Source organism: Saccopteryx leptura, chromosome 2 (genome assembly GCF_036850995.1).
Source record: "Saccopteryx leptura isolate mSacLep1 chromosome 2, mSacLep1_pri_phased_curated, whole genome shotgun sequence".
Taxonomy (NCBI): Eukaryota; Metazoa; Chordata; class Mammalia; order Chiroptera; family Emballonuridae; genus Saccopteryx; species Saccopteryx leptura.
The window spans coordinates 248,501,926-248,527,788 of NC_089504.1; the positions used below are offsets into that span (position 1 = coordinate 248,501,926).

The following is a 25,863-nucleotide window of genomic DNA, read 5'->3' on the forward strand; positions in this document are numbered from 1 at the left end:
GTTCATCGGGCACTGGATCTGATGCTTTATAAATATTAATAGTTCAGCCTGACCAGGTGGTGGCGCAGTGGATAGAGCATCGACCTGAGATGCTGAGGTCCCAGGTTCGAAAACTGGAGGTCGCCGGCTTGAGCACAAGCTCATCTGGCTTGAGTGTTAGATCATCAACATGACCTGACCTCATGGTCGCTGGCTTGAGCAAGGGGTCATTAGATCGACTGGAGCCACCCCCAGAGCCAAGGCATGTATGAGAAGCAATCAATGAACAACTAAGGTGCCACAACTGTGAACTGATGTTTCTCATCTGTCTCCCTTCCTGTCTCTATCTCTAAATAAATAAATGTGTGCGTATTAATCTATATATAACATATAAATATTATATGTGTATGTATATAAATAGTTCATCATCATTAGACCCCAATGGGGTATGTTACTATTATTCTCACTTTACAGAGGAGAAAAGTTGGGCACAGAGAAGTTAAGAGACCTGCTCAGGGTCACACAGCTATGAAGCAGCAGACCTAAGGGGTGAACTCAGATCATGTTGGCCAAGAGTATGGGCTTTCCGAGCTAAGCTGGCCCAAGTGGGTTGGGCCCCAATGTGTCAATCTTCTTGCAGCCTGAGCTGCAAGTGTGGAAGCCCAGCAGGAGTGCCAAGGCTCTGCCACACCCTCTGGCCAGCCCAGCCCACCCACCGGCTATCTGCCAGTCCCTCTTATCAGAGGGTGTATTTCCTGCCTCCTGGAGGACAGGGTAGCGCTTGGCAATACAGGACTTCCTCCTCCCGCCCCCCCCACCGCCGCCCCCGCCCCCCCCACCTGCCACCCAGCCGCCTCTCCGGCCGCCCCCACCCAGAACTCCCACGCTGTCCCAGCTCACCAGCTCCACCTGGGGCCCCAGGCCTTCCAGAATCCGATGTGCAGCTTCGGCCTTCTTCTGCAGGATGACGGAGAAGAGGGGAAATTAAACACACACACACACACACACACACACACACACAAGTACACATACGCGCGTGCACAGAACAGATTATAAATGGAGGCCTCCGGGAGCAGCAGGCAGCTGCCCAACCTCAAACGTCCGTCAACAGCCCGGGTAGGGGTGGGGGTGGTCAGCCCCCCTGCACACCCTCCCCAGGCTGAACACACACACACACACACACACACACACACACACACACACACACACACACACGGGGCCTGAACGCCCAGGGCGTCCCTGGCAAGCTCCCCAAGTTTCAATTCTAACAAATGCACCATGTTCCCTGATGACATCCTCCTCCCCACTGCCCCCACTGCCGCCAAGCCCCCAGGCCTGACACCCCGGGGCCCAGTGGTGTGGGCACAGCTTCTTACCAGCCGGCCCACACTGCCAACCGAGGTGACTGGCTGCGCCCTGGAAACTGGCTGGGTGTCTACAATTACCTCTGAGCTGGTGCTGCCAGCGAGGGAGGGAGGGAGGGGTGGGGAGGGTGAGATAGAGTCGCTCAGAGATACCCTTTCTAGGATTCTTGTATTTCACAATCATGTGACTTGCTCTGAGTGGCTCTGGGGCCTCCCCGCCTCCCTCCCCTCTCACAACCCAGGACTTATTAGGAAAACAGAAACATGTGGTAGAAAGCGCTCAGGGGGCCGCAATCTCAACAGGCTGGACCTGTGGGCCCCGGCCGGCCATCAAGGCAGACATTGTGCCCCTGCCAGGCCCGGCCGGCCCCTGCCTGGGACCACCAGGGACTGCTCTGAGGAGGCCCGGAGGGTGGCCAGGCCAGCTGGGGGAACAGTGGACAGAGGGGTGGGGAAGGGGCTTCAGTAGAGTCTTTGTGGGATCTGAGCCGTGGAGAAGATGGAAATCGGGGTGTCCACGGTGTGTGCACGGGAGACTTCAGCCCCTCCTGTGACCCAGGAAAGGCGGGGGGCTCCTGACCCAGCCAAACTCAGGGGGACCAGCCAGTTTTGGGCAAGGGCCAGGAAGACAGGTCAAGCAAGTCACTATCATCAATCGAACCGTCCCCCCAATGAGCCCCCAAATCCAGACCTACTATAAGGGGGTGACCCGGAGCCCTGGGGAATGTGGGTGACAACAGAATCTGAGGCCCGGGCCCCTCATGTCACCCAGGGAGGAGGGGTGCTGAGGGCCCCCAGCGACAGAGAGTATGTAGGTGGGCTCAAGCTGGCACCCAGAACTTGCTCCTCCTAGAGCCCTGGGCCCAGCCCACCCAAGAACAAAGCCAGGCTCTCGGCCCCTCCCTGCAGAGCCGACACTCCGAGATCAAGAGGCTCCAAGTGCGGCTGGGGCCGGGAAACCAGGGGGGCGGGTGATGATCCTAACGACTGCCATTGGACAGGGCCCCCGCCGCGCGCCAGCACTGAGCGTGCGGCGTGCCGCACTAGTACCCAGACCGCACATTCAACACCATGTGAGGCCAACACGAGAGGTAGTCCCATTTTACAGATGATGAAACTGAGGCACGGAACGATGCCATAAGGAAGAAGTCCTTCTGATCTCCAGGCTCCAAGAAGGGAGATGGGCGACATCACGGGCTAGGTCCCATCCAGGGACCTGGCATTTCCTGTGTGTAAGGGGGCCGGGGTAGGGGGGTGGATACCACCCTGACAGTCACCTCAGAAGCCCCTGACCTGGCCACACTTTGAAGCAAGAAAAGGGTCGGCTGTGGGGTATGGGTGACCGGAGCATTCCCGAGCCAAGCCAAGTGGAGGGCTGGGCGTGGGAAGGCGAGGGGACAGGGCGGCCCACTCTGTATTCGGCACCGAGGTTAGACACAGAATGAGACCCCACGCTACCAGCAATGAACCCCGTGGAGTGAGCCGTGGCCCAGGGCCGTGGCGGCGGCTCAGCACACGCAGGGAGAGGGGTACGTGGGCCGTGCCGGGCAGGCCCCAAGCGGGACATGAGCTGCTTGCTCTCTTGGGAAAGTAACAGGGAGACTCATACGGTAGGTTTTAGAGATGAATAGGAGGTTGTGTGCACTCATGAGGCTCGGGGGGGGGGGCAGCATCAACAAGACGGAAGGGCAGGGCTGGTCACTGGAAACAGACCTCATGTGGCTGGGCCTGAGCCCATGGTGGGGGCTCCCATAGCCCGTAACCTGTAAACCCTAGTGGATTCTGCCCTCAACCACACCCGCACTGTCTCAGGACCATGGACACCTGGGAGGGGGCTCCTCTGGCCCCTGAGAGGGGGAAGACAGCAGGGAGGAGCCCCTTCCTGACCTGTCAAAGCCGCAGGGAGCCCAGGAAACCCTCCACCATGCACCTGGAGTGAGGGTTCCCCTGCTCCCCAACAGGCCTTTCCCGTGGGTTCCGGGCCTGAGCCCTGAGCCACCTAGGGCCTTTGAAGAAGCAATTCAACTTCCAAAAGGTGGCATGCCTACAGTTTGCCCTGGATGGTCCTAAAGGTGCTAAACTGGTAGGAACCCAGGAAGATGTGGCAGCCAAGAACAAGGGTTCATGGCCAGTGGCCTGGGTTCAAATCCATCACCAACCTCAAGCATGGCCTTGAGAAAGTCCCTTCACTCCCCCTCCCCAGCCTCAGCTGCCTCATCTGTAAAATGGGGGTACCCACGGCACTGCACACAGCAGTTATGCAAGTTAAGACTGCAGCACCTGTAAGATTCTGACCTCGGGACCTGGCCCACAGCAGGTGCAGCGTGAGAGCTGGTTGCTGTCACCACTGCTGTGCACAGTCATGACAAGGCCGCAGCTCACACCAGGCAGCCCCAACACGTGCCAGGCCCCCGTACTAGATCCATGGGTTTGGATTCCTCTGAGAACCCTGTGCGAAAGGTTCCAGCATCAGCCACTCTTCCACATACAACAGGAAGCTAAGGCTCTGTCGCACAGCAGACGGGCAGGTAAAGGCAGGCCCCTGCAGCCCTGAGCCAGCAACCCCTCCTCCTGTCTCCCTGGGGGGCATTCCCTGCACAGAGCACCACCATGCCCCTGCAACTGCTGGTTCCTGCTCCCCGCTGCTCGTCTGGCCCAGCTTCTAGCTTCGTGGGAAAGGGGTGCTCAGAGGAGCTCGGGGCGGGGGGATGGCCTGACCATTGCCCCCCCCCAGCACATGTCCCTCAGAGGCCGACGTACGTCCGGGGTTGGCTCTGTTCTAACCGGGCCATTTGAGCCTTCACGCCCCCCTTCCATCTGCCCGAGGGCCACACTCACCCCACGGACCAAACTGCCAGCACCTTTGCAAGGATGTTTTGCAAGGAATAGACTGACAAGCATGCAGTCACTCTTCTTTTAACGTCCTTCTCCAGAGAGAGGGGAGACCCTTCCCCAGAAAAGAGTGCGGCTGGGGCACAGGGGCACAGGCGCGGGCCACAGGCTGGGCCCAAACTAGAAGTTTCCTGTCACCTCCATGGTTGACAGCTTCTCACTACCTTGCCTAGCTCCTTGCCAGGGTCTGCAGGGCAGGGCCCCTCGGTGCTCACCGCAGGGAAGCCATAGCCCGCGGCTGCCTGGCTTGCTCCCAGAGCACAGATCAGGAGCTCGAGCCGCAGGGACCCTCACCAGGCACCAGGGGGTCGGGCTAGGGTCTCCCTCAGGAGGCTGCACTCCTGCAGGGCACCCAAGGGCCCACGTGACCATGCCTCCTTGTGGCTGTAGCTGAGGGGCAAAGGACCTCAGTCACTGTCACAGAGAAGTACACACAAGCCCGTGGACCTGTGTGGCCAAATACTGTGCCTACACCTATAAAAGCAAGTGCGCGCGCGCGCACACACACACACGTTTCACACAAGCCATGTGCACGCACACCGCCTTCATATCCACGTGTACAGGGCATGCATAGAACACACATGTACTCAAGCGCACGAAGTATAAACACACACATACAACCATACACATACCCTACTCATGCCAACTAGCAAACACATGCCACTCACGTGCATGTCACACGTCATATAGAGAACAGGTATACATGCAAATGCACATGTGTATGAATTAACACTCAAACACAGGTGTGTCCCACATGCACTGACTCACACAAAGGCATTCACACGCATGCACACGGTCATCCCCATGTCCACCTGAACACATGTGCACACTGTACATGGGTGTGTAAGTGTCCTCTTCATGGACACATCCTTCTACCTTTCTCAGTAGTGCCCACGTTGGCAGACCTAGTTCAAGCCCCGTCTCTCCTACATGAAGTCGACCTTGATTACCTGTCTCCCTGCATTCCTACAGTGTCAGCAGCAGGCAAACCGCCCCTTATTTAGACACCTTTCACTGGCTCTGCGTGTGCGTTTCGCACGTGTCTGTTTTATCCAAAGTCAGAGCTGAGCATCCTCTTGCCCCCCACACACTCCCTTTGAAGATCAAACGAGACCCGTACCCCCTCGGAGCCTCTGCCTGTGCTGTGACCCCCCACACGCCTGGGGCCAGCAGCCCGCCCACTGCTTCTGAGCAGCCTTTCCCACCCCCACCCTGCCTGCCCTTCGGCCTCCTGCTCTGCCATCTGCGTGCACCTGACCGCTGGTCCGCGCACGCCGCTCTGGGGAGGCAGGAAAAGCCTGGCTCAGTGGGCTCCCCCCTGCACGCTGGCGCCTGGGCCGTGTGCCCCGAATGGATAATGAGCTGGAGTCTGATATGTGGAGGAGCCAGGCAGGCCCTGCGCAGCGGGAAAGCTGCGGGAGGCTGCGTTTTCCAGCCGGCACAGCATTTAGAGACGGGCCCTTCTCCATGGCCTCTCAGAAGAACCAGCAGGGAAGGAAGGAGGATTAAAATTTAATCCTATTGATCCCCCAAGGGGCGGCAAGTCCTGAGTCCTGGCCGTTCCCACCGAAGGCGGCTGAGGGGCCTCTGCCGGCCCAGCCACCCACCTCCCCCCTACCCCGCACCGAGGCTCAGCCCAGGCGCAGGAACGCCCCCGCCCAACCTGCACTGGGAAAGGGGGCCAATCCCCCAATACCGGAGAGCTGCTCCAGGGGGGAAGTCTTGTCTCCCCTCCCCTCTGCCACCCCTCCATGTGTTCGACAAACACTTCCTGACCCCTACAACGTGCCGTGCCGGGCACTGCTCTAGGGAGCTCCTAAAGACACAGCTGACAGAAAAACAAGACAAAGGTCCCCGGCCCTCATGGAGCCTCCTCTCACAGCAAACAGCACACACGTAAAACAAAAGTCGCGTCCGGGAGGAACAGGGCAGAAGGGAGAACTAAAGCCAGAAACAGGAAATGGGTTGAAGTGTTTGTGGGATTAAAGAGAAGGTCGGAACAAGCCTCGGTGAACAGGGACATTTGAGCAAACAGCTGAAGGAAGAGAGGGTGGGCCCCATGGGGAAGAGGGGCCGTGGTGGAGGCACAGCCAGTGCAAAGGCCCCGAGGCAGGAGCAGGCCTGCAAAGGCCCGTGGGGCTGGGCAGGGAGAGGGGTGAATGCATGTAAGGGCAGAAAGGGGGATCAGGGACAAGGAGAAGCAAAATCCCCCAGATTGATGGTGTGCCCACAGTTGGGGACTTGTGGGTGTGATTCTGCTTCCTCCACCAGAAGGAATGTGAGTGGGCTGGGGCCGAGGTCACTCCTGTGTTTGCAGTGCCTGGAACAGTAGCAGGCGCCCCATTACCTGCTGAATGAATGAATGAACAGATTGTATGTGATGTGCTCAGGGTACCCAGGCAAGAATAACAACACAGCCAGCACGTCCTTGGTGCCCCGCATTGCCCTGGGGCACTAGAACCTGGTAATGAACTCTGGTTCCAATCTCCATGTTGAAGTACGACACAGGTTCTATAATTATCCTCCTTTTGCAGGTGGCCATGAATCACAGAGTTTAAGGAATTTGGCCAAGGACATAAAGCCAGGAAGTGGCAGAGACAGGGTCTGAACCCAGGCATGTGGCCCCTTAGCTCTCTTATTGTTATTATTAATGTATGTTACCTGGGGTGTGGGTTGGCTGACCGGGTCCACAAGGCCTAGCACATAGCTCCCAGTAGGCTCGGTCTCATCCTGCATCTATTGCTGCTTCAAGAGGTAGAGGCATAGCAAACTAGTTGCTCCAGTAGTTTGTTCCCTGCCTGGAGTTACAGCCATAGGAACCAGGGTCCCCAAACTGCGGCCCCCTGAGGCCATTTATCCAGCCCCTGCAGCACTTCCAGAAGGGGCACCTCTTTCATTGGTGGTCAGTGAGAGGATGCATCCTGTGCTCCTGGAGTACTGTATGTGGCGGCACCGCAAAGCATGGCGTCGCTTACGTATAGTACCACTTCCGGTGATGCGAGATGCACGCGTCACGGCTCTGGAAGCGCGTCATATCACTTGTTACAGCTAGCAGTGACAAATATGGAACCGGACATTGACCATCTCATTAGCCAAAAGCAGGCCCATAGTTCCCATTGAAATACTGGTCAGTTTGTTGATTTAAATTTACTTGTTCTTTATTTTAAATATTGTATTTGTTCCCATTTCGTTTTTTTTACTTTAAATAAGATATGTGCAGTGTGCATAGGGATTTGTTCATAGTTTTTTTTTATAGTCTGGCCCTCCAACGGTCTGAGGGACAGTGAACTGGCCCCCTCTGTAAAAAGTTTGGGGACCCCTGCTCTAGAGCAACAACCCTCCAGGCCCCAGGATACCAGGTATACCCCCATCTGAACTCTGTACACTGACCCAGCAGCCAAGAGCAGGTCCACAACAGAGATAGCTGGGAAGAGTGGTCAGGAGCCCTGGGCAGGAGGGGGACCAGGAAGGCCAAGGCAAGGAGGAGAGGTCCCCTACCCCTCAACATCACTATGTGATATCAGACAAAGAAAAGTCCCTCTCTGGTCCTCAGTGTCCTTCCATTATAACACAGGGAGGGGACTCAACACTGAGCACATTTGGGAAGAGCTCATTATAAATCACTGAAGTTGAGCTCTCAGTGGCTTAACTGAGATGACAGGGAGATCACTACCTCACCAGACACCAGGTTCCCCTTCTGGTCAGCTCAAATTCTTCAGGATCAGCCCCTGAAGACATCCTGCTCTGGGTACCCCAAGACTTAGCCCCCTCCAGGGATCCCTAGGAGCCCCCCACCCTAGCCTGCTATAAATCAAGTGTCCTGTCCATGGCTAAAGGTCAGCAGAGACCAGTGCTGACGAATCAGGCCCTGGAGTCAGATGGACCACAGGTTCAAATCCCAGGTCTAACCTAGCTGTGTGACTTTGGACAAATCACTTAACCTCTCTGGGCCTCAGTTCTTCCATGGGTTAAACAGGAACAATGACTGTACCTACCCACCCCCCAGGACTACTATGTAAAACACCTGGCCCACTGCCTAAAAAGGAGGAGCTGTTCAGTTAACGTCTGCCCACTGTTATTGTTAATAATAACAACATTATGACTATCTTCTGCGTTATAGGAATTTCTTCTGCTCGAGTGCCTAAGTGACAGCCCATCCCCCCAAGGGTCAGCTGGTCCATCACGCTCTCCCATGACCTGTCACCTACATTTTGAACCTGCATCCCGCAGGCCGGCCATGGGCCACACCACTGCCATGTCTGCATAGAACAAGCTGTGGCCACACACCAAGATGGGTCTCTGTTGGGACACCTTGTCCCCTCCCACTCACAAACCCAGGTCTGTGTGTGCGCGTGTGTGCATGCGTGTGCGCATGTGCATGCGTGCAGGGGGTCACGGAGGCCCAGGGAGACAGCCAGGTCCTTCAAAATCACGCCGGCAGTCAGCGCAGAGCAAGCAGGACGAGGTGGGAGTGACGACGACTACAACACCTACCCGGTTCTCGTCGTAGATGATCTGGACCAGGCTGCGATGCTTCGACTCGATGGGCGGCGGCGACACGGGCTTCTCGGGCTCAGGCGGCTTGGCAGCCTCCTCCTCCAGCTGTTGCTGTGGGAAGGAGAGAGTGTGGAGGTGAGCTGCGGCGGGCGGAAGGAGGAGGGGCGGCACCCCTCATCCCACGGCGGCGGGGCGGCCCGGTGCAGACGGCGCTGATGGCCGCGCACAGGAAGTCAGGCTGCTAACCATTTCCTCTGAGTCACCCGCAGGGACTCCGAGCCCTGGAGAGGCCCCAGCTGCTCCCATGCGGGGACGGGCCCAGCCCGGGGCCAGCTCCAGCCGGCCTCCCGGCTCTGCGGCCAACGCTCCCGGGTTCAATCTGCAGTGATGAAAAGAGGGGATGGAGCGTGTGCACGTGCGACGCAGCCCGGGCCTTGCTGACAGCCTCTGTTCTCATCTGTCACCATTGTTCGCAGTGGAGCCGGCCTGCCTACGTCAGAGCCCTACGACATCCTTGCTACGTCACCTTTTCCGAGCCTTGCTTTCCTCATCTGGAAAATGGGGACGATTGAATTCCCTACCCTGCTGTGGGCAAAGTGCACCCTGGTCAGCAGCTATTCATCCAACACCACCATCACCGTCGTCCCCCCCTGCGGTGTCCATGCTGGACCGTCCGCCTCCGAACACCATACAGGGCTTTCCTTCGTGCTGCCGTCTGTTTCATACCAAGAGGGCAGGTAAAGGCCAGAGAGCTAGAAATGCTGGCCCGAGGTCACACGGGAGGCCAACGCACAGGTGTGCAACCGGGCAGGACAACCTGAGTAAGATCAGGACACTGTTCGCTGCTCATAATGCTCACACAGCCTGCAGGTGACCCTGCAGCAAACAAACCAACATAAACTCCCCCAAAAAAGGCAGCCAAGAGAGCATCCCAGAAAGAACCAGAAAATCCTGTTCTGGTTCCTTGCCTGCACGGAGGTATGTCTGGTTGGAGCCTAGCTGCCTCGGCCCCACAGCGACCCCTGGTGGTGGCTTCCAGAAGAGCAACCAGCACCGGGGCCAAAGTAACAAAATCCCTCCATAGAGTCTGAAACAAAGGGGGGGAGGGAGGTTCCCTTCCGCCAGTGAAGCTGGCCCTCTTGGAGGCACCTAAGAGAATACCAGAGAAGAGACCTTGCTAAGAAGGCAGCTGAGAATTCAGCTGAACCCAGATTCAAACCTTGGCTCCGTGGCCATGTGAGCTAGCCCCTCACTCTCTCCGACTCTCCGACCCTGCATCTGTCCCCTCGGAGAGAGCCAGTAGTAACTGTGCTGACCTCACACGGCTGTTCCAACGCTCCAAGGAGATGACGTGTGGAAAGTACTGCTGGGCAGCTTGATAAAAAACTGGCTGCCTCGTGCAAACACAGGCATGGCCGGCTACCACTCCACGCCCACCCACCAGCGTGGTTACCGCTAAAAAGGAAGAGACGGAGAATAACAAGTGTTGGCAAGGATGTGGAGGGAGAACTGGGTGGGACCCTCGTGCACCGCTGACGGAAATGGAAAATGGGGCAGCCGCTGTGGAAAGCAGTGTGGTCGCTCCGCGAAAAGTTAAAACACGGAGTGACCACAGGACCCAGCTGTCCGCCCCTAGGTAGGTCCGTAAAAGGATTAAAAGCCTGCGCTCAAACAAACAACTGAAAGCAAATGCTCAAAGGCGCTCTGGTCACAATGGCCAAAAGGTGAAAAAACTCAAATGTCTATCAGGCGATGAACAGAGAAACAAATGGGGTCCATGAGGACAGTGGAATATGACTCGGCCATGAAAAGGACCAAGCAATGACCTCTGCTACATACAACGTGGGTGAGCCATGAGCACTACAGATGGAGAGCAACAGAGACCAGAAACCAAAGGCCAGGTAGTGTAGGATTCCACGTACACGAAATGTCCAGAACAGGCAAACCCACAGAGACAGAAAGCAGACCAGTGGCTGGATGGGAGGGAAAGGGAGGGCAATGGGGAGTGACTACTGATGGGTCTGGGGTCTCCCTTTAGGGTCGATGAGACTGTCCTGGAACTACAGAGCGATGGCCGCCGTACAGCATCGTGAATGTACTAAGTGCCACTGCACATTTCACGCTACATGTGCACAGAACCTGTAGCTATAGCCTCATCCCCAAAACCAGGCCTACAGAAAATAACGGTAGCCTTGGCAATGCCTGCTTGACCCCAGCCAGGGCCCGCCCCTCTCTCGGGATGCCTGAGCCACGTCTTGGAAACACACCGATCTCCCCCAAGGTCTGGGACGGCCGGCAGAGCCTCACTGACTGGCTCAGCTGCTGGGCCACCCCCAAGTCTCACTCCTCTGCCAGCGACTGCCCCGGTGCCCTCTCTTCACCTGCATAGCCTCCAAAACCCACTTGCAGGGCCCTAAATGCTTGCACGAGGCCTTCTCCCATCAGCCTTCAGTCCACTGTCCGTAGTGGCCAGGGTGGGCCCTCGATCCTCCACGGAGCCCACACTCCTTCCAAGGTGAGAGCCATGTGTGACCCTGCCCCAGAGGTGTCAAGACAGGTGTCACACTGACTCCATCAACAGTGCCTACTACGTGCCAGCACTGCTTGGGAGCACAGCGGCGAACAGGGAGACAGGGACCCTTGCTGTCACATCATGGGGAAAAGACCGCAACAAAGCAGGACGTGTATCACGTGGCGACAGGACAGGGCAGGGGGCAGGGGGCAAACGTTTCCTGTAAAAGCCCAGATAGTAAATATTTTCAGCTCTGCTGGCCACAGGGTCTCTGTTGTGACCACTCGACCCTGATGTTGAATTAGGGAAGCAGCCACAGACGATATGTAAACAAACAGACGCAGCTGTCTGCTGATAAAACTTTATTGACAAAAGCAGGCACGGAGCCCAAGTAGGCTGGCTTTACCAGGCCCCAGGGGGAGACCATGGCTGAAATGAGGGCCTCCTGCCAAAAGAGGGGGGCTGTCTGCGGTGGGGACATCTGAAGATGCCAGGGGAGGGTTGCAAGTGAGAAGCTAGGAACAGGCAGACTACCAATTAATTTTACAACTGTGTTAAAAAAAAAAAAGTTAAATTATGAAACCAGTATTATAACAATTAGTATCAACTCTGGTTTCAACAGTCCCAATGAGGATTTATTTTTCACAGCACGACCCTATTCCCTCCTCACTACCTATGAGATAGAGGGTGTCATGTCTGTGCCCATTTGACAGACAAGGAAACTGAGGCAGAGCTAGGAGGCCCAGCCCATTCAGATTCCAGAGCCAGGGTCAGGGTCAAGTGACATTTCCCCCACACATTGGATGGAGGACACAGAGTGGAACTCGCACACCTGACATCACCAGGAAGTGGTGGGGACGAGAACCTGAACAACCTGCTGTAGATCCTGACCTCCTGCTCTAGTACAGAAGCCATGAAGCTAGTCAGGGGTAAATGTCATTTCATTCAAATTCAACTACATTACAAGTTCAGTTCCTACATGGCATAAAGCACGTTTCCAGCGGTCAACAGGCACACAGAGCTGGTGGCACGACTCTGGACCACACAGACCCAGAACGTGTCCTTCATCGCAAGGATTCTATTGGATGACACAAAACAGCACCCCCCTGTCCAATAAACATAAAGGACATAAAAACAAGCCGGCACCTGGGCAATGCTCAAGGCATTCACAGCTACTATGTATGATGAATATTATCATCTCAGGCGTGGCCGCCGGACCAGAACCTCAAAGCTGCTATTCTTCTCCCTCACTCACCCTCCGGCCCCTCCCCGCCCCCTCACCTGTTTCTTCTTCAGCTTGGAGATCTGCTGCTCCACCATGGTGATCTCGCGGTCCACCCGGTCCATGCTCTGGATTAGCTCCTCCTTGGACAGCCGCGGAGGCACCAGCTCCAGCTCGGGGTCAGCGTGCGGGGGGCTGGGCGGAGACACCGGCTCCAGCTTGCTTGTCAGGCTGCGGTCCTAACGGCGGAAAGAAGACAGGCACGGGGTCAGCACAGGGAGCCCCTGTAAATATCTTCGGCTCTGCTGGCCACAGGGTCTCTGTTGTGACCGCCTGAGTCTGATGTTGAATTAGGGAAGCAACCACAGAGGATAGGTAAACAAACAGGTGTGACTCTGTGCCGATAAAACTTTATTGACAAAAGCAGGCACCGCAAGTTTCCAGCCCTAACTTCAGGCCAGTCTCACGTTCCGCTCACACATCCCAGGGCTGCTAAGCGCTCCTCCCTCCCTCCTCTGCCCTCACTGGTCCTCCGGCCAGCTGGGCCCTATCCGGCATACCGCTCATTCTGCGAAGGTTAGGGTCTTTTGATCCTCCTACAGCCAAGTCTTCCCAACCTCCCTGCAAGTCATGAAGCCTTCCCTCACTCCTTCCCCCTAACACACCTCTCTTTTACTCCACTCACCCCGTCTGTGTGTCCCCCCCACAGGACAAAACTCCTCGGGACCAGTCACCAAGACCCTCCACACCTCTGCCCCCCAAGCCCCGGCCCCTCCAGACCCTCCGTAACCGTTTATTCACGATGCTCAGTCCGAACCAGCAACTCACAGAATCTCACAGGGGGTGCAAACGCGGTTCTGCAGAAAACACACACACACTCAGACACACAGGTCGGCGATGAGAACGGGGTGCCCTGGTGCAGGGAGGCCAGCTCTGGGCAGCGGGGCGCAGGGGTAGGGCCACTATCTTCTCGTTTCCCGGCATATTTCTTCTTTTTCCTCACTGAGTGTCAACTCAACTCTCCGTGTAATAACGTTGTTTTAAAAAATGCGTGAAACAAACGAGAGAGCCTGCGTGGGCTTACTCGTCTACTCCTTAGTTCCACCAACTGAAGCCCATCAGCGCTCACCTTTGAGGCCCTGAGTTCAGATCCCTAATCCCTCTGACACCTCCCCACTCCGTGAGCCCAAGCAGGGCCTGCACCAACCCCCTGCCTCAGTCTCCTCATCCACTCAATGGGACGATTCCCACCTCCCAGCCTGTTGTGAGGCTTGAATAAGTGTAATACGTACTGAGCGCTCAGCTCGGGGCCTAGCGTACTGTATTGCACCCCCTAAGCACCGGCTGGACCGTCCAAACCCAAACCCCCGGCCCCAGCCTGGCAGCAGCGCAGGAGGAACCCAGTCCCTGCCCGGTGTCATCCTCACGGCCAAGACCCAAGTCGGCAGCTGCCGGCAGGGGAGGCCCTGGGGGAGATCCAGGCAGCAGCTTCCCCCCTCCCCCCACGGCAGCTGCACCAGAGGACAGAGGACATATTATTCCCCCGGACAACTGCAGCCCCGGGGCCTGCCAACTGCCCCCCGCCCCGGGATACGGGGACTGTGGGCACCCGACTCCCTCCCACCCTCCCACACCACAGCAGACGCAGTTTTTGAGTGATAGCACCTCAGGGCCTCTGCCCAAAATACCCGACTCCACACCTCTGTGCCAACTGAAATCAGACCCACTGTCCCGAGCCACCTCCCCCAGTCCCTAACTGAGACCTGCCCCTTCCCTCCGAGCCTCCAGAACACATGGGGGGGGGGGTTCTTTCTGGCAGCCTCATTCATTTCTCAGGGTTCTCGGACACACAAGATGGGCGGCAACATGGTTCCTGGACCCCAGAAGCATTATCTGCTGTAAAGAAATATCTTCCGCCGGGACCCAGAAGAGAGATAAACAGAAGAAGAATGAGGAGTGTAGAGAGAAAGGCTTTCGGGGCAGGACACCCCAAAACTGTGAGCCCAACCCGGGAGTCTCAGAAGCAACATGAGCCAAAAAAAAAAGGCTGCCACCCCCAAAGCCGGCGGAGGCAGCACAGAAGCAACGGGCAGCCTGGAAAGGTGACGGAAACATTCCCGGAAGGAAACGCTGTCTGCTTTGAGGGGCTCTCATGGTCCAGGCTTAGCTTTCATTCTCACCAGAAAGGTACAGGCGGGCCCATCGATGGCTAGGCAAATAAATCAAATGCGGTCTATCCATAAAATGGAATATGATTCAAGCAAAAACACAAAGCTCCGACCCAGCTCCCACATGGATGAACCCGGAGACCATCCAGACACAAAGGCCACATAGCGTGTGTTCGGTTCCCTTTACAGGGAATGTCTGGAACGAACAAGTCCGTGGACAGAGAGGACAGATTAGTGATTGGTAGGGGGTAGGGAGGCCGGGGCATGGGGAGTGGCTGCTTAGGGGGGTGAGGCTCCCCTTCTGGGGGGATGAATGTTTGGGGCTAGCGGGGGCGATGGTTGTACAATGTTATGATTGTACCGGAGGCCACTACGCTGTTGTTCACTTTAGCATAGTTCATTGCTTTCTTTTCTTTTCTTTCTTTTTTTTTTTTTTTTAACAGAGACAGAGAGAGGGACAGATAGGGACAGGCACACACAAAGGGAGAGAGATGAGAAGCATCAATTTTTCATTGTGGCACCTTAGTTGTTCATTGATTGCTTTCTCATGTGTGCCTTGACTGGGGGGCCTACAGCAGAGCGAGTGACCCCCTTGCTCAAGCCAGCGACCTTGGGCTCAAGCCAGCGACCATGGGGTCATGTCTATGAACCCACACTCAAGCCAGCGATCCCATGCTAAAGCTGGTAAGCTTGCGCTCAAGCTGGTGAACTAGGAGTTTTGAACCTGGGTCCTCTGCATCCCAGTCCGACACTCTATCCACTGCGCCACTGCCTGGTCACGAATTTCAACAATGTGATCCATTTCAAGCTGGCTGTCAACCACCAGGGAGGGCAAAGAAGCCTGTCTTCCTATCTCCTGCATTGAGTTTTCCAGGAATGGGACCGAGGGACCCAGTTACGGAGCCCCCCAGATGGTTCTGATGGCTGCTCAAAACCTGCATTTCAGCCCAAAACCACAGGGGGAAAACAACACACCAATCCCCCAACCAGTCACCAGCTAGCAGCTGGCACCGCTTTTTCCCCATCAGGGGCCCTTGGTGTAAAGAACGCAGGCCAACGTAGGAGAGAGAAACACGTCACGCAGAACTGAAGATACCGAGGCAGAAAAGGCCTCGGAGCTGGAGAAGCACCTGCCCCACCCCTCTACAAGCTCCAGGAAGGGGCAGGGCCAGCGTCCAGCATGCAGGCAGTCTGCTCCCCAGCCACCAGGAAGGCTTCCAGCTCAGGCACGCATGGCCCCGCTCAAAGGTAAGAGAGAAGACGGCTCCTCTGGGCTGAACGTGTGGCCTTGAATGCAGGGAAGGTGAAGGCCTAGTGCGTCGAGCGGCCTGCTTGTCAACGCACCCAGGCCTCGTGGAAGACAGAAGAACCAAGGGTGAAATAGGAGCCGGGGGCCTGAGAACAGAGAGCCCGTCGCCTGGATGGAGCTGTGCCTGAAGCCCACCAACCCTTAGGTTCCATTCAGTTCTACAAGCCATAATTCCAGTCAGCATGACATGGGTTTTCTGTCCCTTTCAGCCGACAAGCAGACAGACTTTCGGAAACGGTCCTGTTTGTGACTATTCTTAAGTCCCCTAAAGCAAAGTCTGGTGAATTCCAAAGGAAACTTCTGACGCCACAGGACTCTAGAGGCCCAAGGGTGGAGAAGCATTAGAAAACAGAACATTTTTATAGGAAAAAGGAACGCACAGCTGGGGGGTGGGGGGAGGGCTGAAAAAAAACCTCATCGAATTCCTGTCTCAAGCATGCAGCCGAATCCCACACAGCGGATGCAGAAAACATCTGACCATGTCCAGAGCTGCATCTCCCCTCCCTGGCTTCTTCCCTGGCCCAGAATGTGCTCAAACTTTCCAAACGCTCCTCACAGCCTGGAGCAATTAGAGCTGTTGGTTCAGCGGGGCCCAGCCCTCCGTCCCTCCACCCCAGGGTCTGGGAAGAGAAGAGAGACAGACAGACAGAAACAGAGAGTCAGACAGACAAGACACACACACACACACACACACACACACACACACACACACACACACACACACACACACACCAGGAATACAGAGGCAGGCAGACAGACACAGACACAGAGAGAAACAAAACATACAGGAAGGGACAGACACAAAAACACAGCAGAAGGAGGGAGGCAGAGACAGAAAGACAGGGGCAGACAGACAGACAGAGACTGGGAAAGACCCATGGGGAGAAGGAACCCCCCCCCCCGGTTGCCGTGAGGAGGACAGGGACAAGCAGGTGAGGCACGGACCTTCACAAGAGCCCCCCTCCTGGAGAGAAGTCTGGACAGGCCGCAGATAGCCACCGGCCCCTTCTCAGGGCAGACCAAACACTGGTGTGGGGGCACAGCCCACTTGGGGCTCTGATCCCAAACGGAGAAACTCCAGCCTCGTGGGCATGGCCCTGCGCGCCCTTCCCACAGGTCGCCCGCTTCAGAAGACAGCTTTTCACAGGGCAAAGTGCCTCCCAGGAGGCTGAGCAGTCAAGGCTACTAGGAGAAGGACACAGACCTGGGTGCCAGGGAGACTAACGGGGGAGGGAGGCGGCGAGCCCTGGGAGGAGAGAGGCACGGCCCACGTGAGAGACCAGAGGGGAAGTCGTAGCAGAACAGCCTGGTAGGCAGGGCTGGGCTTCAGCGCCCTCTCCCCCACGGTCCCGTGGCCTTGGGTAAGTGGCTCCCCTGCATGTGGGACTCTTGTCTATAAAAGGGGACTGTAGGCCAGACCTCCTGGGGCTGAGAAGACACTGCCTGCCACACAGCCGGGCTCGCTCTCTGTGAGCTCGTCCCCACCACCATGGCAACACCCCTTTTGTGCCAGCTCACAAATAAAAGACCCACCTCGGCCTGAAATCCCACCATTCAATACCATCTGGCGTCAGACAGAGAAGAGGATCCAGCAGGCCCAAGTGGGCCCCTGCCCTCCCCGGCCAGCTCCCAGTCCCCAGCCACCCACTGGTGCTGCCGTAGGGTGAGCTCCAACCTCGCCGGCAGCTAACGCGTGTCCCTTAATGGAAACACTGGGCACACACAGAAGGGACATCCATCACACAGCCGGCCAAGGGCGAGCATGGCACCTGGCCACAGCCCACGCCCCACCCAGGCCACTGGGTGACCCTGGGGGACAGGAGCATCCGGGCTTCGGGCTGGCATTCCTCCAGCACCTCCATTCATGTAAACGGAGGTCAAACGAGCCCTCCGACTCAACTGTCCTGAGCTTTAGAGAAACAGCAGAACCCTAGACCCCACAGCTGCAAACCGCAGGTGCTTAATCTAGGCAGTCTCCATCCAGCATGTCAGCTAGACTTTCTCTTTTAAAGAGAATAAAATGAAAGAGTTCTCTGAGACACCAGGGCATGGAGGCCCTGCAGTCTAGACACGCACACTCGGGTGGGAGCTATTCCTCTCCAGCCACGAAATGGCCCACAGAGCCAACCTTGCCCCTGACCTTCCTCTGGCAGCCTCTGCCCAGACTCTGCCCGGCCCCACCTCCCAGCTCGGGCCAAGGTGTCCCCCAGCCCGGCCTGACTCTTCTTCCCCCTCCCCTGCACGCACGCAGCGCAATCACAGAAGCCAAACGTCCCCAGGAGCTCCCGGCGGGGAGCCAGGCCTTACCTTGGACAGGTCCTCGGAGCCCCCGGGCTGGCTGGCAGCCAGCAGGGGTGAGGGCCGCAGCAGGGGATCAGGCAGCAGCTCCAGGCGAGGGCGCTTGCTGTCAATGAACTCCATCTCCGGCTTGCCCAGCTCAGGCAGGTACGAGTGGGACTCAGGTCGCAGCTGGAGCTCCTGGGACCTGCGGGGAGTGAGGGCGCACGCGTCATGCCGATGCCCTCCCCGCAAGGCAGCTAGTGGGCACCGTGCCCTCCTCAACCCTGCAGGACAAGTGCCCACCCGTCCAGGGCACACAGGACTCAAAACTCAGACTTGTCCTCCTTCGCGTCAACATCTGCTGACTGCGTTGATAGGAAGGGGATGTACCCTGATCAGCGCTGAACCCCCTCGCCCCCCAAGTGCGACTCGGGGACAGAGAGCATCGGCCCCTTGGGAGCCGGTGAGAAAGGCAGACTCGTGAGTCTTACTCCAGACCTGCTGAGTCAGACTCTGCACTTCAACAAGATCCCGGGTGATTTGTGGGCACAGTAAAGTCCAAAAGGCACTGTGAGTCTAACACAGATAGTAACTAACACTCATGGCGCGTCCTGCAAGTCACCCACCCAGGGCAGACATCGCCAGCCGATCACAGCACGCTTGCTGCTAAAAACCTGGCCTTGCCTCTGCCTAAACCCAACAGCCTGGCGCAGAGATGGGAACGGTCCAGCCTAATCACTCCTGCCTGGCTCTCCTCAGCCCTCCTCCCCAGGCTGCAGAGGAGGAAACTGGCCCGAGGAGGACACAGCCTGGCCTGAGGTCACGCAGCAGAGCCAGGATTCCCAGGCAGCCCAAACACCGCTCCTGCTGAAATCTTTTCAGGTTGATGCCTTTCCCCAATAAACCTGGAACAGAATCCAAACTCATTCCCTTCACGCTCAGGCCCTGCTTGGTGTGGCCCTGGCTCACCTGTCTCAGGGCCTTTGCACTAGCTCAGCATCTGGCAGCTGGAACAATCACACACCATCTCCTTCCGTACTACCTCTCCTCTTGCAAGTCTAGCACACACGGCACCTCCTTCCAACAGCAGCCTCCCTGCCCACCAGTCACATCAGGTCTCAGCTCCAAAACATCTACCCACTCAAATCCGCCTGCTCCTGAAATACTACGGGTGTGGCCCTTGGTGATGCCCGCCCCCCCCCCCCCCAGCATGGCCCTGGGATGCCTCTAGGAGGATGTGACACCACAAAGAGTTCAGGCCTGGTCTCTCGAGTTCCAGTCCCAGAGAATTAACACTGGTTGTCCCTCAACCTCAGCCTCAGCAGGGACAGGCCAGCCTCAGGGGTCCCCATTAGACCCCACAATCGCTCTGAAGGATCTTAAGAGTGGAAATTAAATCCTGCCCCTCTGACCTCAAAACCCTTTCGTAGCTCCCATGACGCTCACCCTCCAGCCCGCAGTCACCCACTCACTCCAGCCACTGGCTTCCTCGCCTGCCTGAAACACTCCCAGCACATTCCCACCACTGGGCCTTTGCATGTGCCATTCCCTCTGCCTGGCTGCCTTCACCCAGTTCTCTGAACAGCCAGTTACTTATCAACCAGGAATCCCTCCTCCGAGAGGCCTTTCCTGGCCACCCCAGAGGAGCCCCTCCCCACCCCGTAGTTAACAGGTCACCTGCCACATTCTGGAGTCACCCTGTGTGTGCATTTGTGGCACATCTCCCTGCTACACTATGGGACCCCTGTGAACAGAGCCATCTGTCTAGATCCCTGCTGTGTGTCCATAGTCTAGGACGGGCCAGCCCACGTTAGATGCTCAGGACTCTGATCAACTATGCTATTATCATCTTAGGCATCACGGCGCCCCACCATGGTCTTGGCCTTCTCCTCACTGGGCTCCCCACCCTGCCACATAAGCTGGTTCCCTACCACCGGGACCTAAGGAAAGCTAAGCTGCCCAGCAGCAGGCAGACACCAGGGACCCTTGTCCACCAGCTGAGAGACAGAAGAGGACCTAAGAAAAAAGGAGGACGACAGAGGGAGGGAAGAGAGGGGGCCCCCCTTGTGTGTACTCAGATGTGGACAAGCCCCTCCCAGCCAGCGCCCCAGCCCCGCGCCCCCACGTCTTAGTAGTCACCCCCTCCTACCTGGGCTGCATGCCCAGAGACCGCTCAGAGACCACTCAAGACCCACGGTGGGAAGTCCACGGGCCACACAACTCTTCCCGCACCTCTCTGTCCTTGCTGCAGGGACATGAGCACACATACAGCCCGACACCCTGATGTGACACTGACCCTGTGGGCTCCCGTCCTCCACGGGGCCTCCATTTCCCCCATCTGTACAACAGCTTCGTGGCTCTGAGCACACATGTGTGCATGGGCCTGGCCTCACCTTTCATTCCCGGGCTGAAACTCAGACAGCAGGGAGGGCCTCCTCCTCTGGGGCTGGATGAGTGAGCCGGGAGACAGGTGCGAGGCGTAGTCGCGAGGGTGGTGCTGGTACTCGAGCAGCCCGATGTCCTACAGAGAGAGGACAGAGTGTGTGAGCCCATCGTCAACGAGAAGGGGCACATCCGGCTAACAGGTGCTCTGGACCAGCACCGGGCTCCGCGATCTTCTGCCCACTTTCCAGATGAGACAGCCGAGGCTGCATGTGAGCGGGGACGGCTGGCCTGGTGCCGACCTTGGGTACGAGGGGGACACGGGGTCCACACGCGCAGACACAGAAGACCAGGCTCCAAAACAAAAGGAAGACCCCAAGTATGTGTGTCATGTACACAAATGAAAATGGAAGTCGGAAGGATTAAAATTCAGGCAAAACACCTCCAATTTTTTAGTCAAATGTCGTTTGTTATCCATTACTATCCAGGAAAAACTAAACGTTAACAAATCAGATGCACCACAATTGTCGATTTTTTTAAAAAAAAACAGACAAAGAATCTTTCAAACAAGAAAACAGGACATGCTTTCACAAGTCTACCAACCCAAATCAATTAGTTCTGTCTGCCTCAAATACTCAGGGAGACTGCGCGTGGCAATCGATTAGTGATGTCTGACACGGGTAAGGCTTAGGGCAGAGTGGGAGTGCCAGTAATTTGTTTTCTCTTTGCCACCTTTCTTAATTCTCCCAGTTTTCCATAAAAACCTAGTCATTCTCTTGCTATCTGGCTTACCTATTTAAGTAGTTGTTTCTGCAATGAGACTTGGATGAGAAGAGGTGGGTGTGCTGAGCATGTCTGTGTTTCAGACCCTCTGAAACAAGCATGTAAGAGGCTGGGAGGCCGGAAGCCAGAGAGGTTGAGACGGGAATCAACGGGAACCCCTGTCAACCTCAGAGGCTGCAAACATTGCCTGAAGGGCCTTCCAGAGTACCCCAATGTGAGAGAGAGCTGCAGGTTCTCACGCTGGAGGAAGTAGGTGTCCATCACTCAAACCTCAGTTTCCTCATGTTTGAAACCAGTGACTGGCCCAGATGAAAGGAAGCCTCTGCCCTACTGCCAATCTCCTCCCTCACTTTCTAAGGATCCCCCCCCAAGGCTGAAGGCAGCTTCTAGAAGGCAGAGGAAGGCTCCTCCCCCCCCACCCCCACACTCCAGGATGTCTAGCACAAAGCACCAGGTGTTTGCAAATGGGAAGCAAAGCAGGGGGAGGGAGGCTGGGGAGAAGGAAAAAGAAAGGGCTCGAGGGAGGGAGAGGAGGCCTCAGGGATCACTCTGGCAAGGCTGCCAGGCAAAAATCTCACACACGCACGTACAGAGGTGTGAGAAGAAATCAGCAAGCCGTGCAGCGTGCCAGGAGGAAATCTCTCCCACCGGATCTTTCGCACAAAAGCAAAATGAGCAAAGAGGCGGAGAGGCAGACAGTCCCATCCCTCGGGAGACGGCCTGCGCGAGACAGTGCCTACAGCTGCCAACAGAGGAGGCAGGAAGAGACCCGTGGCGTGTGGGCCACGGCACCCGCTCCCTGACCTCAGTTTCCCAGGTCAGGAGCCACGCAGGATGAGCTCGTCAGCCAAGTCCCACTAGGGAGCAAGCATCTGAGGGGCCACTTCTGTGGTGTCCACACTAATCTCCACCTGGGGTCTGAAGCCAGTCTCCAGGGCTGAGCCCAGGGGACCCCCCCCAACCCCGGCTAAGGGGACCTGGAAACTCTATAGAAAGGCAAGAACTGGGGAGACCCCAGGAAGGCCTGATCCGAGGTGGGGCTCGCCACGAGCCACGTAAGCCCGAAAACACCGGGCTCTCAGGCTGGCAGCCTCCTGCCTCAGCCCAGGGCAGGAGACCTTGCCACGTGTGAACAAAGCGGTCATTATAATAATAGTACCCAATGTTCTTCAACTGCGTGCTCTGTGCCCGCCACCAAACTTTCTATATATATGTTAATTAACTGAACCCCTACGGCCACTCCACATCCCCATACAAACATGAGAATCCTGGGACGCAGGGAGGTGGGTGGCTTACCCGGGTCACATCTGAGATGCACGAGGGACACTGATCTGGGAAGGGGGGCTTCCTTTGTGGCTGGGGTGGGAGAGGGGTGCCCCTCACTCCAGAAGGGGCTAAGGAGACATCTGAAGCAGGCAAAGGAGCAACTTAGTCTGTTCCCAAACCCTGGCTCAAGGACTCCTCCTAGCATGACAGGGGTTACAGTCGAGACGGCCCCTCTGCACCTGCCGTCCTGTCCCCTCAGCCTGGAATGTTCTCTGGGCGGACTCTCACGTGCCTGACCCTCTCACTCCCTCCAGGGTTCAAGTCCAATGTCATCAGCTTCACAGTAAGACCTGCTTCCCCGGACCAGCTTCGCTTAGGAGCTCCCCAACCTAGCCATCCCTTCGTCCCTCCCTCCCTCCTTCTCTCCCTCCCTTCCCCTCTCCTGCTCACTGCCCCCCCCCATGAGAACACCACCCCCGCGAGGCAGGGGTGCTGCTGTTCCGTTCACCACTGCATCTACAGGGCAGGTGATTGCTGAATGAACTGAATGAAAGAAAGAATGATGCTCCCGGTGTGGGAGCTCCCATGAGGCTAGCTCTCGAAAGCCAAACCATCCATCCCCCTGGAGCCGTCCCCAAGCAGGAGGGGACACAAAGCCAAGGGGGAGACCACCCCAGGCGGCATTCAGGGTACAGGCAAAGGAGCCGGCATTCCAACCTGCCTGCTGCCCCACACGTGGGCAGCCCCCGGGGTCCATGACCCTCGGCCCAAAGCAGCCCTGCTGTGTGTGAGGTCCAGGACATCACAGGCCCGCTCAGCGCGGTGGACGCGGAGGACGCGAGCGTTCCAACCCTTTACCACCCATCATCAAGACCACCACAGCCAGAGTGCGGCCAGCACAGGCCCCACTGGCCTCGGCCCAGAGCCCCCGTGACCACGAACTGGGCCACGTGCCATGGGGCCACGTATCGGTTGGTGACACATTGGAAATTAAGCAGGCAGGTGTTTCCCGCAGAGTGTGATAAGCACGGATCTAGGACAGAAGACAACAAACCCAAGGCCAAAGCCGGGCTCAGCCTGTTCCGTCACGTGTCGCTGGCTCACGGCCACGGCTAGATGTCTTGGCTGGGCTGCTGTCGCAAGACAACAGGAGCAGCGCTGAGGGGTTGTGACAGCGAGCCACGCAGCCCCGACAAGCCTGAAATGTTGACAAGATCAGTCGCCCCAGCCACGGCCCCTCTTTGGGACGATGAGCCCACAGTGCGCCCAGGGAGCTCAACGGAAAGGATACTCACAGCAACATGTCGTCATCAAAACTGTCATTGTCGTGACATCAGTGCATGAGAATGCTCTGCCCCAGTGGATTCGGCAAGGGCCCCACGTAAGCATGTCAATTGAGTTGACCCTTAACATCTTACAAAGACCCTTGGTCTACTGATGGGGAAACTGAGGCACAGGGTGATAAGTTTCACAGCTGGAATATATTGAGGCAGGACAAGAACACAAGCAGTCTGGCTCCAGAGCCTGCACTCTCAACGGCCCTCCTACATTGACGCACAGAGAGGTTAAGTAACTTGCCCAAGGACACACAGCAAGAAAAGGTAGCTCCCGGATTCAGACCCTGGGTCTTCTGACTTGAACACATTCATTCAGCACAAAGACTACTGGAGCTCAGGAGAGCTTGGGGGATCCTAGGGGACTTGGGGGAGATGGCAGAATCGGGCCCCCAAAAAGTCCCAAAGGAAGCAAGGAGGAGAAGGCGTCGGGACCCTCAATCCTGGAAAACCCTCAGAGTCAGGATCCCCTAGGATCCCTCAGGGAAAGATGTGGGGTCCTAATACCGTGGGGGAGGGAAGCCGAAACCACAGAGATGGAGAACCGGGGCACAGAGAGACCCTGCAGGGGGGCACAGCACAGACACCAGTCAGAGGGACGGGCCCAGGCCTGCAGCGGCATCAGGGGAACGGGGGCTTCCCACCGCCTGTGTCTGGGCCCCTGTCAGCAAGCACACCCAGAATCAAGCTTTCCTTTGCACCAGCATAACACAGCAGCGGTCCGCCCCTGACACAGGCCGAAACGCGGCCAGCGGAGGAAGCAGCTCCCACGGCCCGTCGGAGACCGGGGTCCTCCTCAGATGTCCTGCCACTCACTGAGAGGAGAGCGATGAGGCCACATTCATTCACCCCCCAAGCACTTCGCTCAGACCCATAAAACCCATATTACAGATGGGAAAACTAAGGCTGCCTGAAGGGGCTAAGTGAGCAGCCCAACATCACCCAGTAAAGCAGATGGTCAGGGAGCGGAGCCCCGCTGCGGTTACCACACAGGGGAGGGACACCCTACCCTCTAGCTGCCCGGGGCCTCTGCTCACCTCTGGCCTTAGCCTCCTGCCACTGGGTCCTGTCCAGCCACATCCTACATCACCGACGGTCCGGCAGGAGAAGAGCAGGATGTGTCTGGGGTCAGCTGGTGACCCCAAGGGACTGGATAGTGCTCAGCCATGGCAGAGGGCAAGAGGGACAGCAGGAGGGCAGGGACTACGGAGGACCGGGGGAGTCCCTGAGGCTGGGCCTACGGGGAAGGGTGGGAGAGGCCACAGGCTGCGAACAGGGACCTCCAGGCAGCAAATAGTGACAGCAACAAGTAATATAAGGGCGGCCCCGGCTGGGTGGGTCAGTGAATAAAGCATCAACAGGCTCACGGAGGTCGCAGGTTCGATCCCCAGTCAGGGCACGTCGCATAAGAAGCAATCAACAAGTGTACAACTAAATGGAACTACTAAGCGGAAGGAGTTGATGCCTCTCTCTCTCTCTCTCTCTCTCCCCCCTCCCCCTCCCTCTCAAATCAATGAAAAAATTGTTTAAAAAAAGAAACATCAGAGCAAATGGACACAATGGGTGCCCTAGGTGCTGTCCACAGTTCATCATGTCTCCTCTCCACGAGAATCAGGAGGGGGCTCCCTCTCACTCCTCCACTTTGTGGCTGAAAGACAGTGGCTCAGAGAAGCAACCTGTCCCACTCCCTCACCCGCAAAATGTTTCCCGTCACCACCATGGAGCACACAAGCCTCCACCTGCCCCCCCCCCGCCACTCCCCACCCCCCACCCCCGCGCGCACGCGCCCTCGCCCAGGCGTTGGAAGGAAGAAACGAGCATACGGTATGAATAGATGGGCTGGGAACCCCACACCCGCCCTGCAGGGAGAGCTCA

General features: G+C 57.1%; 1 protein-coding gene across 21 annotated transcripts in view; it reads right to left on the reverse strand.

Annotated features, from left to right (window-relative positions):
• NCOR2 (nuclear receptor corepressor 2) overlaps positions 1-25,863 on the reverse strand; it is a 183,337-nt gene that overhangs the window by 108,044 nt on the left and 49,430 nt on the right. For 20 of the 21 annotated variants that reach the window (XM_066371154.1, XM_066371170.1, XM_066371157.1 and 17 more), the window contains 5 exons: positions 20,617-20,744; positions 18,251-18,428; positions 12,526-12,705; positions 8,730-8,843; positions 880-936 (listed from right to left, as the gene is read on the reverse strand). In XM_066371154.1, the coding sequence (XP_066227251.1) occupies positions 880-936; positions 8,730-8,843; positions 12,526-12,705; positions 18,251-18,428; positions 20,617-20,744 (657 nt within the window). The remainder of the gene's footprint in view (positions 1-879; positions 937-8,729; positions 8,844-12,525; positions 12,706-18,250; positions 18,429-20,616; positions 20,745-25,863) is intronic. The other variant, XM_066371162.1, reaches the window with a different exon arrangement.